The sequence below is a fragment of the Danio rerio genome, chromosome 8 (assembly GCF_052040795.2).
Source record: "Danio rerio strain M-AB ecotype USA chromosome 8, GRCz13ab, whole genome shotgun sequence".
Taxonomy (NCBI): Eukaryota; Metazoa; Chordata; class Actinopteri; order Cypriniformes; family Danionidae; genus Danio; species Danio rerio.
Window position 1 is genome coordinate 42,782,221 of NC_141028.1, and position 13,910 is coordinate 42,796,130.

A 13,910-nucleotide genomic window follows, 5' to 3' on the forward strand; every position below is an offset into this window, starting at 1 on the left:
CACTGAGGCTGGGAAAGTGCCCACCCGCATCACCCGCAGCTTGTTGAGAGTAGGCATGGGACGATGACCGGTTTGGAAAAGTCAAGTTTTTAAAACCACAAACTTTTTTTCTGTAATACTGTTCCTAAGGTATGTGTACATATTCTTATTTACATTTACTTGTCAAAAATCCAATTCAAGATATCTACAACTGTAATTCGACTATTAGTAAATTAATTAGAGAACTTCAAATATATTTGTAAATATCTCTAAATATGATGAATTAAAGATATCTCCAAATGTATTATGACTAGTAAAAACTCAGAGATATCTCTAATTACAATTGTGACTAGTCAAAACTCATTTAGAGATATATATTTTTCAATGGAAGTCAATGGAGGAATATGACTAGTCATAATATATTTGCAGATATCTCCAATCTGATTTCGTACTAGTACAATTGTAATTGCAGATATCTCTAACTGCTGGTTTTTGTCCGGGGGAGCCTGAAGCGCCAGCCGGAGGGCAGGACAGAAAACTGTCTGTAAGCAGGGTAAAAGGGGTCCTTCAGAATACTGCGTGCTCTGCGCAAACAGTGTTTCTTCTAGATGTCCTCTATGGCTGGCAGTGTGATCCCTGTGATGCGTTGGGCAGTTTTCACCACCCGCTGCAGTGCCTTACGCTCAGCAACAGAGCAGCTTCCATACCAGACTGTGACACAGTTTGTCAGGATGCTCTCTATTGTGCAGCGGTGGAAGTTCACCAAGACGGCTGATGAAAGCTGGTTCTTCTTCAGTTGCCTTAAGAAGAATTGGCGCTGGTGAGCCTTCTTGATCAGGCTGGAGGTGTTGGTGGTCCAGGAAAGGTCCTTTGAGATGTGGGTCCCCAGGAACTTAAAGGATGAGACGGGCTCAACGGCCATCCCATTGATGTGGATGGGATCATGTGAGCCTCTTCGTCCCTTTCTGAAGTCCACAATGAGCTCCTTGGTCTTGTTGGTGTTAAGGAGCAGGTTATTGTCGGTGCACCAAGTGGCCAGATGCTGTATCTCCTACCTGTAGGCCGTCTCATCATTGTTGCTGATTAGACCAATCACTGTGGTGTTCATTCCACCAACTGGGCAGATTGAGCGCGAGCGTTCGGGAAAGCGTTTTCTTCCCTTTTTGGCATGGAACCACGAGGCAACGTTCATTTACAGAATGCAAGTTTCTGGAGGGCCTATAAATCTGCAAAAGTGAGAGCAGATAAGAAGGGGCGCAGCCAGAAATCGCTTTGTAAGCAAACATCAGAGCTTTGAATTTGATGCGAGCAGCAACTGGCAGCCAGTGCAAACGAATGAGTAGTGGAGTGACATGTGCTCTTTTAGGCTCCTTAAAGACCACTCATGCTGTTGCATTCTGAAGCATCTGAAGAGGTTTGATAGAGTTAGCTGGGAGCCTGGCTATTGGTTGTTTTAATAGTGTGCATTTCATCTACATCCATCAGCTGGTTTCTGGTACACACGTATCTCTCCATTCTGTGATGCCCACAAACAAGCCCATAACAATTCAAAATCAAAGACAAAATGCTCAGGTGTAGCTTAATTAGGGTGTCTGTGCTCTTTGGGTAAGGGATTCATCAAAATAAACAAAAGTAAGTCCAAGGCACTTGAAAAATGTGGAAAAAATATACAAAAGCCTTTATCGACATGGCTAATCCCTTAAACTGCACCTATGTGTTTCGGCAAACACTTGTCTTCATCAAGGTAACATTGATCAGGTTCACTTTTTTGGAATTACTTTTGCTGTTTAAAGTCATATCAATGTGTTTTTAATATTGTTCAAGCATTAGACTAGACTTATTATTTACATTTTAATAATTTTTTCAGTTGACATACTGTTGAGATCAGAATTATTAGAAGCCCAAAAATGTATGTTGTATGTATGTTTTCCCAAAAATGTATGTTGAATGGAGAGAAGATTTTTTCAACACATTTCTAAAAATAATAGTTTTAATAACTCATTTCTAATAACTGATTTATTTTATCTTTGCCATAATGACAGTAATAATATTTTACTAGATATTTTTCTAGACTACTAGTCAGCTTAAAGGGCAATTTAAAGACTTAATTAGGTTAATTATGTTAACTAGGCAGATTAGGGTAATTAGGCAAGTTATTGTTTAGCGATAGTAAATAATAAGAAAAATATATAACTTAAGGGGCCAATAATTTTTTACTTAAAAACATTTTTTTTTTATTAAAAACTTTTATTTTAGCCAAATTAAAACAAATAAGACTTTTTCCAGAAGAAAAAAGTATTAGCAAAAATACTGTGAAAATTTTCTTGCTCTGTTAAACATTATTTGGAAAATATTTGAAAAAGAAAAAAATTCTAAGGGGGGCTAATAATTCTAACCTGTATGTATTTCACAATAATGTGTGCATAATTTGGTGCAAACACAAAACAATGAAATGTTTCTTTTCTTATCACATTCTATTACGAATAACAATAAATCACTCATCTCATGTTTATGATTCAAAATGACAAACAAGTCATAATTTAAAAATTCATCCAATTAAATGGATTTTTATTTTTATTGTAAGACAATTGTCTATTTTTTTTATTTTTTTATCTTACCTAATTCTAATTTTCGCTGTTAAAAGCTTTATCTGAGTAGATTGACTATTTCATTTATTTAAAACTGATGAGTGCCATTACACAACTGAGACAAACCATCTTACTTAAAACTTTTTATCTTCCTAAAGGCAGAGCAGGAAAGTTTTTTCAATATTTTACCTGCAAACATTATCGTTTCAGGAGAGCACCTGACCTACTCTTCCATAATAAATGTGAGCAGATATGCTGCTAATATGATGAGAACACTCAGGAATCCTTTCACATATTGGTAAATTGTTGAAAAGCTTCGGAAATCATACATTTTATATATATATATATATATATATATATATATATATATATATATAAAAAATAAACATTTATAAACAAGCAAATCAAATTTCATTTATTTTAAACTAAGTACTTCAAAAACACATTTAAAAAATGTACATGTTTAAGGTTGTGAATTTTGCCGTTTACTGTATCTGCTGACATGAAGCAATCAATACCTGGTGGACTGCAGCCATATAAATCTCAAACAGACAATCAGACTTCTCATGTTGTCTAATTGTTTTCTGTTTGGTTTGCAATATCCCAAAGATTTAACAACTGAAGTTTCATGCTGTTCATCTAATAAACCTTCAATGTAGCATTTAGTACTTAACCTAAAAAACTACAGACACACACACATACAGCTACAGTATAAACACACAAACTCTTGAGTGCATTCTTTTGAAGCAATACTCCTTCTGTCTTAACTCTCATTACAGTCTCTCACTCTTTCCCATCTCATTCTTGCTCACTAGATAAACACACATTTATCTAAAATTATACTTCTTCACTGCCTCCGCTTCATCTCAATCTCTCGTCTTCTTTCCTTTTGTTGATCTTTACCACTGTTTCATGCTTTCCGAGTCTTTACCTTCTCTTGCTTATTTCTCTCTCTCCATCCCCCTCTATCAACTCAGTCACTGTGCAGCCGCACATAATTAGCTCTAAACAGCGCACTGCTCTCCCCCACATCTGGAAAGAGTTTAGGCATGGCAGTTTCCTACCAGGACAGCTAAATATTTAGGTTCAGACTCACTGTGTATAGATGAACTCATGATAGAGGGGTGGAGAAAGAGAGGGTGAGTTTGCGCAGAGAGGGGGAGAAAGTGGAAAAATGGCCGTTTATGGTAAATATATTGGGCTTTATACCACAAAGTAGCACTAAATGACTTTTATATGCCAACGTTCTACACTAATGCAGAGAGGATTTATGAGTAATTTGGGATGCAATGGAAACCTGGAGAAGGCTGACGTGTGGAACAACATCAAACAACACACACACACACTGTCGAAGAGCGATCAGTTACCCACAGAGGTCAAAGCAGTTAAACTATAATATGGAGGTGTAGCCACAAATCCTCTGCAGAGTTGCTTGACAAACAACTAGAAGTAGCCAATGACATGCTCCTAATTAACGAACTGCATCTCTACTGCTTTTAACAAAGCACTAAGTGTGATTTACAGGTCTAAATATATTTAAAAGAAGGGCAGAGGCAAAGTATAGGATGTAAGGAAATGAAGAATAAGCTGGTCACTAGTGGTTAGCGCACATGTTTAGGTTTATTTGTGTTTGAATTAGGTTTATGTCATTTTACAATACTGCTGGCAACTCTTTATTCTTGAACTGTCAATAACTTAGTAATGAAACCAAAAGATGAGTAGAAACAAATAAATTCATTTAAATGCTGTTATTATGTGTCATCTCTCTACAATTCACTGAACAATACATGCAGGCTATGGTACATGGAAGAACAAAAAGGAAGGAGATTATGATTTTGGGCAATTACTGGGGGTCACTCCCCCACATTTTCCCTCTCCTCCAATCAGATTAAGGGGTGCCATCTGCTTATCTAACCTAATCAGCTGAGGAATGCCAGATGTTGTGTTGCGGGCCTGCAGCTGGTCCAAGAGATAACCCTTACCAAAATGACTGACCCCAGAAATCACATTCTGACCTCTGAGGCCTGTCTGTTTAACCAGGCACAACTCATACAATCATACATTCGCAACTGTCTCTGTGCAACATTACTCTGAAAATAAAATACATTTAAACTGTACCATATATTACTCAGATATTAGTGAATACCCTGTCCGTAATCCACAATTCTTATTCTCAGTTTAACACCGTTTCAACATAGATGCATTGTTTATAGGGGATGAAATAGATAACTCATAGAAAAATAAAGTAACTAAACTCTAAAGAACAATATGGGGATGTCATGAACAACTTGCATTTAATCAAATCGGTAACATTTTATTTTGATGCTCTATTTGAGTATTAGTAGACTGTCAGTTTAATATCTGTTAATACTGCTCCTTCAACAGATATTTAACTGACTATAGGAAACTTTGCAAATACATGTCAATTTAAACCAATCCAAACCCTAACCCCAACACCAACCAAAGAGTTTACTAATAATCTAAGGAGAATTGGTTGGCATGTAAAAGCAATGTAACTTAATTCAACAAATGGTCCATCCAAATAAAGTGTGACCATCAGATCTAAATATTTATTGCTATCTATAGATTAATAACTATAGAAATGTTCAGTTGAACAAAAGTTAATTTATACTGGTAAACACTTCTATTTATTTTTTTTTAGATTTTTTATTTTATTTTGTCTTTTTAAAGAGGATTTAACTTATAATAGCTGTTTAAGGCCGTACTCACACTAGGTGCAGTTGCCTCGAACCGGGCCAAAGCACGCTTGTCCTCCCTCCCGTCTCCCCCGACGGCCCGCACTCACACCATATCGGGCCTCGGCACGCTTACGTCATCGCTGCTGCGCTGTTCAGTGAGAAGCGCTCTCTCACTCAGCAGCACAGTGGAGATTTCTCTAGTTATGTTGTTTCAGTCATTTGATATGCAGTTAATCTTGATTAATCGCATTTAAAATACTGAAACTTGTCATTTTAGCTATTCAAATGTAAAATTAATGTAAACGCAAGACTAAAATATTTAAATTCAAAATATAGTTGTTTATTAGAATTAAAATTCAAAATGTAATTGTTTAATATAATTTTTGTTTAACTTGTAACACAGATTTCTTCATGTAAACAACATACCCACAATAAACCATCAAGATCCTGGCTTGACAGCCATATTTATTAAAGAAATTAAAACACAGGCATGTTAATGACATTTAAATTTCAAAACAATCAATGCCAATAAAGAAAACATTGATTTCCATGTTGGATTCTAGGTGGACTGCAAAAAAATGCCAAAATACAGGAATTGCAGATATGGAAAATGAAAAATTATAATAATAAACTATAAAATACAAACTGTTGCACTCATTGTAAAGTTTTATTGCTGTGAGTTGAGAACATTACTTATAGAGTAGAAACAATTTTGCTTAATCCTCCTTTACATTCATCCAGTTGCTAAGACTAGGAGTATCCCGCAAGTGCACAGAGACTCCCGGATGCCCGCAAATTAATGATAATTTCTCGCAAACCGGTCGTTAAATACATTGCCCACCCCTCTCCACCGCATCCCTCCTAGCTCTTCAGGTAGCCTATATTGCGTGCAACTCACCCCCACCGTCCTTCAGGTACATCTCGCGCGCACACGCCCCTACTCAGATACGTCGTTCACTCTACCCCTGACACCCCTCAACGGGCCTGACACAGACACACACACAGACACACACACAACGCGCTGCAGACATTTTGGCCCCAACGGCCTTCCATACTGGAGCGACTCCCCTCAGATTCAACACGCATGATCACGTTCATCAAATTTGCTTAAACTAAGTGTCCTAAAGTATTACTGTATTTCACAAGGATTCTGATACAACAACGCGAAGCATACACTTTCGTTGCGTTTAATGAGGAAACACGCTAAACTTGGATGGCTCATGCTGAAATGCAGAGTAATGCCCTGTCTTTGACAGCTCGCGACTTTCTGAGTACATTCACATAAGACACCAATACTCCGATTTTAATATGATTAAGATTATACTCTTATTAAAATTCTACCGTATAGCCTAAGCAGTGATTTTATTACCTTAAAGGAACACCAAGTCATGAAATGCAGATGATTTTCTTTCTGTTCGCCATGCTGTATCAACTTCCAACAGAAGTCGAAAGTTAAAAATGAAACACCTGAAATTGCATGAAACTTTGGAGAGCCTGGTGATGCGACTAATTGTTTTATACTGAAACTTACCTTCAAAAAGTGCTTCCTTGTTCTTATCCACATTTCTTGCATGTTAAACACATGTCCACCACAACAGGAAGTAAAAAAACCTGCAACTGCGTTAATTGTGTTAATTTTTTTTACGCGTTAATTATTTAAAATTAATCGCATGCGTTAACGCACTAATTTAGACAGCGCTACTTAAAAGTCACGTCTTTCTTTCAGTTTCGGGCTCAAAGCCCAAGTGAACCGCGTTCAGGCCCACCTCTTCCAACCGGGCCAGGGCCGGCCAAGTGAACCGTGCTTGAGCCCGATTCAGCGGACTCACACTTCTCAAATGATCCGGGAAACGGCCCTGGGCACGGTACGGATGGCATAGTGTGAGTAGGCCCTAAAGGACCACGAAACCCCTCTGTCTCAGCAGGGTGTTTTTACACCTCTAGTTTGAAAAAAAAGTCAGGAAAGTGGGTGAGTCCAGCTCTGTTTAGGCGAGAGTGTCAGAGTGTCAGTTTTTGCAAAAAATGGGAGTTTCTGTTTGGGCATGTGCTGATTTTCACAGAGGGAAAACAAATACAGACACAGGGGAAAAAGACAGTGACTATATTTACATGAACATCAGTAATTGAATTATTTGCCAAATTATTAATTTGTGGACTTTAACTGCAGTTTCAATAACATTTCCTGCATGCCCCCCATGACAAACGAGATGTTGGACGCGAGTAACAGCTGGAAGAGTGCAGTTTTAATGGAGTTTTTGAAACCCTACGCTGTATGGTAGAAAAAAAAAACTCTGCAGTTTTTTGTAACTTAGATGCACCCAGTAGTGTCAGAAAGCCGTATGTTCATAGAATTTCCTGTCACAAAATGCGGCGAAAATTCTACACGATGGTAATAGTTTAATAAAGGTGTTTACATGTTTACACTCAGAGAGCAGCATTTACAGCGGATCTTTCAGTCCATAATCTTGTATTGATATTAAGGTACTGTAAACTTAATAACTAAATAATTTTGACTAAGGTATGTCTTTAAAAACTAAAAGAATACTGCTGACAGATACAAACTTTGCCTCTGAATAAACAAACAAAGAGCACTGATTACAGACTTACCAAATCTGTGGAGACAGGACAGTCAACACCAACTCTCTGCCATCTGAACAGGTAAAACAGTCTTCGAAGCTATCAGGCATATTATTAATTTGCACAGCATGCACAATAGAGTGAGCTGATGGGTTTGAACCAAGTCTTTCTCATGAATTAATGCTGAAAGCTCAAAGATTTCACATTCTACCCGCCGGTACAAATTCACAAGAATCTAATTGCCGTGACGCAGCTTCAAAAATTAGTTTCAAACCGGAAGAACGAATTTGCTCGAGATAACGCAAAAACAACCAGTTTTCCTAATAGTCTTAATAGTGTTTTTAGCAGCATATGACACATATTTGACTGTCAACATCTAAAATAATGTATTTGGGTGTTTCGTGAGCCTTTAATTGAGGTGAATATTGCTGTAATTACCTGATTACTTGCATGTACACCAACACACTCAACTGTGTAGGTTGCACAATTTATTGTTTTAGCATTAAAAACCGTAATTGTTACATTGCAAGATGAGCTATATAGAGTCAGGATTATAGTTGATAAGGTACAATTGTGAAGTAATTTCGATTAAACCATATAAAAGTGAAAGTTTATCAATTGTGTGTTTTTAATGTCTTGATTGTGTACGCTTTTTAAAGAACATTAAAAGTTAAGTTTAAAGTATTTGGACACAATGAATTATTACATTTTAGCTTAAACAAAGATTAGCTGTATTTATACAATGAAGATTATATCGTTTTATTATATATTTAATCATTTTATTTCTGAATACTGTTAAAAGACTCCGTTGTATTTATCAATGTTCGTAATTTGTTTATTATATTTTATGTAGATGCGCTCCCCTACAAAATCATCTCACTCAATCTAAAATTATTAAATCTTTCCAAAAAGAGCTATTCAAGTCATCTAGTGAACTACTGGAATATAAATCACAGAACATCAAAATATTGTCTTTTCCCAATGCACCCTACTAGGTAAATATCAAAAAAAAAATTTAATCAAGAAGCATTTTGTAGACAAGTAAAACATATTGTCTTTTTTTTAAGAAATAATGTGTCAAAATTAAATATTGTTTTTCATTAGAACTAGCAAAATAATCTGCCAATGGAACGAGCAAAACAATCTTATGTCTAAAGGATAACAAGAATATTTTGCTTGCCCCATTGGCAGATTATTTAGCTTGCTTTAAGGAAAAACTCATTTAACTTTGACATATCATGTCTTAAAACAAGACTGTATGTTTTGCTTGCCAAGAAAATGCTTCTTGATTTAAGAATTTTTAGATATTTTAACTATAACAAAAAAGTGGCAGTATTGTAACTTTTTTGCTAAGAGTGTATTGAACTAGACAGTAACAGGGGAGTTAAGCAAGAAACTGACAGGTGATTATCTCAAAGTGCACCTTGGATGCTCACTGGAAAAACCCAAGAAATGACTTTGGAAACAACTTTACAACAATATTAATTTTAAATATTCTGCATGTATAAAGACCAAAAGACAACCTTGAGAAATTTGCAGTCTTATTAACTACCTTGAAAAACACCCAACTAAACTTGTGCTGAGAGCGGCATTTTCATTAAACGTTACTCATTTTCCCTTCAGGGGGCAGAGGACTATGAACATTTCTAACGCACAAAGCCTCATAAAAGTGCCACACGGTGCACTTTCCACATGTTTGGAAAACAAATAAAAGATATTAAGAGGTGCAAAGGCTCATGAGAGCTTGTCTCCAAACGCCTCCATTGTCTACCACCCAGCCTACTTTTGCCCCCTTCCTATCTTTTTTTTTTTTTCAGCCCATTTCCTCTGGTTTCACAGAGGCAATGTGTTGAGCAGATGTTAGCGGTTATTAAGCAGAACCACTAGCCTCTTTAAATGGAGTCCTGGCTACCCTGGGCCTCCTCCTATAAGGGGACCAATCCTCAAGCTCTATACTCCTCTCCTGGGCTTGTTCACAGCGTTTCAAAGCTTTTAATGTTTACGTTGTTATGACAGCCATGTGCAGGCAATTCTGCTCCCACTGTGGAGCAGGAGGGCATCATTGAAAGTCACTGCAATGGTGAGTGTTTAATTCCTGCTTTTCCACACCAATATTCAAGTTGATCCTACTGAAAACGTTGGACGACTGCTCAGGCGTCCATGTCAAGAAACAGACGAAGAATTGCACTCTCCTCACCAAAACAAATATACATAGCTCTAGGCTGATCTTCCTTGTCTCACACCAGGATTAAGCGCATATTTTGTCCAATAAGGTTTTTGTACAGGTGCCCAAACAGCCACAGCCTTAGTCTCAAGTAGGAGAGTAGTCATCAAGCTAATAGCACAATAGGTCATAACTAGCTACAGCCACACTTTGCAATGGGTTTTACTTCCTTCCTGCACAGACATTACAAATATGGTCCATTATAACAGACTGGAATCCCACAGCCATGAAAAAGGAGGGAGGCGGTCGGCAATTAAAATGCACAGATACTGGGTTGGTGAGAGATTTGGGGGTTTAGATGTATTTCCTTTTAATTCAACTATATGATGGCTAATTTAGCTGAAGGCTAAAGGTGTTTAGTGTGAGCATGCTTGTGTGTAAACAGTAGATGAGTGTGGAGATACGATGCTTTAATCAGCACATATGCTCACAAACTAAAAAATGCTGGGTTCCAAACATTTGATATGTCTTTGAATGACAGAAGCGAGAAAATTAAGTTAACTTATTAATTATTTTTACTAATTTAAGTTAATTGAACATAAAACATGATGGTGTTTCAGCTAATTATATAGTTGAAACAAACAGACAACTATTAGTACAGTGTATACCTAACACTCTCAGTACACACTTAAGTGATTGTTTCACTTTGTGAGAAATTCAAATGTTACTTTTATTTCCATTTTAAAATAATATTTTAAGCTCATAACTATACTTCCAATGTATTTTAATACAACCTGCATCTTAAGCTTATCTCTTGGGCATTGGTCCAAGAGAAGCTGTATCAGAGCGTAATACCAATTATTTGTACAGTAGTTTCCTTTTAATATTTCCATTATAGCTGAAATGTTGAGCAGTTGTAAGTGCAAACAAAATAAAAATAAAATCTAATTAAATGTTTCTTATAGTGCACCAACAAGTGCACACATATTTGTAGCAATCAGAAAGTGGTTAAGAAATATATGACAAGTAAAATTGTGGCTGGACTTCTCATAGAGTTACATTTTGACAGCTGCTAAAAGCTGCCAAGTCCCCGAACTTTGCCTCCATCTGTGTTGTAATGCCATTTGGACATCATGACCTGTTGCTGTCAGAATTTTATAGTAAATTCTGTAGACGCAACTGTTTAACCAAGGTCATGTCATTGATACACTCATTAGAGAGTTATTGGAGATTTGTTTTAATTGCTTCTTGATAAACTTTTAAGCTTTTTGAACAATTTTGGTTAATGTTATTCTCAAACAGCACCACAAACCCTACTGCAAACTGAGGTATAGCCTCTTAATTGTTTGTCCAAACTATATTATGAAGGTTTAAGTAACACAAATAAAACACAAAATGCAACTAAATATGTATTGGGAGACTGGGTGATTTATTTCCCTGAAATATAACATTGACAAAGTCACTAAGGAGAAACACTAAACGAATACTTACAGAGAGACAGTCCTGTTGGGGAGCAGACTGACTTCGGGCGTTTCAGTCAGCTCCTTTCCACCGCAGCTCACTTTCCTCCGAGTCCCGGGAGTAGGGTGGGCTTTACTGCGGTCCTCCGTGCAGCTGCAGCCGCTGGAAAAAAGCTCCGGGCAGCCCGCAGCGATTCTATAAAGCAGCAGCAGGAGAAACACGCGAACCCAAAACGGGATGCGGACGCAGGGTCCCGACATTGTACCCCACACTATCAACTATGCGGTCCCAGGTCAGCCCATGACATCAGGGCATACACTTTTGAGTGATAACTGCTTAAAGTATCCGAGCTTATAGAAACTGTAATTGTTAAAAAGTTACTCCTTTCCAAACTGTGAGTGGATAGATCACCAGACAACAAGACTCTTTACTTCTGCTGAAACATGACAGCACTCCTGTCACTGAAGCAATAAAATACATCCATCATGTCATATTTCCATCATGCATTTTCCTTCTTCCACGTCCAAGATGGTAAAATAAATAAATAAAATCGTACAACTTTTAAAAATGAGCTCGCAGAATAGTCACTTTGTCGCCTCTCTAAAGAAAAGTTAAGTTTTACTCTTGTACTTTAAGCGCAGCGCAATTACGACTCCTCAAAGAAACCGTTGTCCATACTTTTTCTGGAGTAATTCACAGAAGAGGAAAAATGCCATTAGATGTGTTGCAGCCGCGCGTCGGCAGACATGACGGACTGCGACTACGGTGAGCTCCGGGGTCCGTGCGGTGTCACTCGCAATCTGACTTTGAATAATGGTCACGATTTTAATTCCAGGACTCTGGCGCTTTTCCTCTGCCATCCTGTCACACTCACACTCAGCTCCAGCCTCAGTGCGCACATTCCTCTGCCCGAACCGCGCGGTCCTAGCGCAGCGAGTTTAATGTCAGTTACCACTATAGGTATATTTATGACAGCTCGAACATTTTACATATTAACCAATTACTACACTATAAAATATAAATTTATATGCTATTTTATTTAAATTATTATAGTAATACAATTAAATACGTAGGACTTGCATGTTATTAAACACTGCCAGTGTGTAATAATGTAATAAATCAATGTAATGAACCTTGAATACTGTGACTATGTCATTGCAATTTTCATGTTAACTATTTTTATCTCGTTTCTTTATGCAGTGATATCGGTCGAATCTTAAATCTTAAAAAAAAAAAAAAAGATCAACAAATAAATGTATTAATCATATTTATTCTATTCTTAACCTGATACTACAGTTCCCTGCTGAAAAAAAAAAAAAAAAACTTAAACGAGACTAACGTGGTTGGCTGGTTTTAGCTGGTTGATCAGCCTGGTTTTAGAGGGGTCTTGGGCTGGTTTCAGCAATTTCTAGCCTGGTCTTAGCTGCACTGGAAAAAAGCAGGACTCCAAACAATTTATTGTCCCAACACAAATCGATTAAGTTACACTAAACGTAAAAAACCTAAAAAAAAAAAAAAATAAAAAAAAAACGGCTGTTAAACTACAGAAAGCTTAGTCCCTTTATTAATCCGGGGTTGCCACTGCGGAATAAACCACCAACTAATCCAGCACGTTTTTTTTTTTTTTTTTTTTTTTTTTTGCAGCGTGTGCAAATATATATATATATATATATATATATATATATATATATATATATATATATATATATATATATATATATATATATATATATATATATATATAAAATTTTTATTATAATTTTTTTTTGAGTGTGGTCAGGTTAGATCAGCTAAAACCACCAAAAACCACCTAGGCTGGTTTCCCAGACTGGCTAGGCTGCAAGGGGGGTTTAGGTGGTTTTAGCTGGTCATTTCCCAGCCTGACCAGTTAGGACCAGGCTGGAAATGGCTGAGACCAGCCTAGAAATGACCAAAAACCCCTCTATTGCCAGACTGGACGCCCAGCTAAAACCAAACAACCAGCTTGGGCTTAACACTTTCTTAACATTTTAATGACTGTAGCCTACTCTTGCCTAATGCATGTTGTTTTGGTAACTTATATTCTGAATTTAACAAAAGCAAGACAATGAATTACACAATTGAATTGATTGGTTTTTGTAAATTATATACGGTTGAGGATGTAAATTAATTAATGTTCTGAAATAGATTTTCGTTATTCCAGTGTTGATGGACATGGGTGATTATAATTGATAAATGAACAGATACATTTAGCATTTCAAAAAGTTAAGACAAAAAAACTTTATGAATCAATTCTTTCCAGTCTCTTGGTGAAAAATTTTTGTTCTTTTAATAGTTCAGTGCTTGTTGGATTAAAGTATTTAACCAATTTAGTGTTGTTGAATTGTAAGAAATAGTATTTAGAACTTTTATAAAAAATGAAATATAGCTAAAAGAAGAGTAAAATCAAATATGTTGATTACA

The 13,910-nt window shown here is 36.7% G+C and overlaps 1 protein-coding gene across 1 annotated transcript in view; it reads right to left on the reverse strand.

Annotated features, from left to right (window-relative positions):
* Nucleotides 1-11,728, reverse strand: part of adgra2 (adhesion G protein-coupled receptor A2) — a 129,274-nt gene extending 117,546 nt beyond the window's left edge. Inside the window, 1 exon segment of the mRNA NM_001318071.1 lies at nt 11,499-11,728. Within this exon segment, the coding sequence (NP_001305000.1) occupies nt 11,499-11,728 (230 nt within the window).
* Between the last annotated feature and the right edge of the window lie 2,182 nt (nt 11,729-13,910).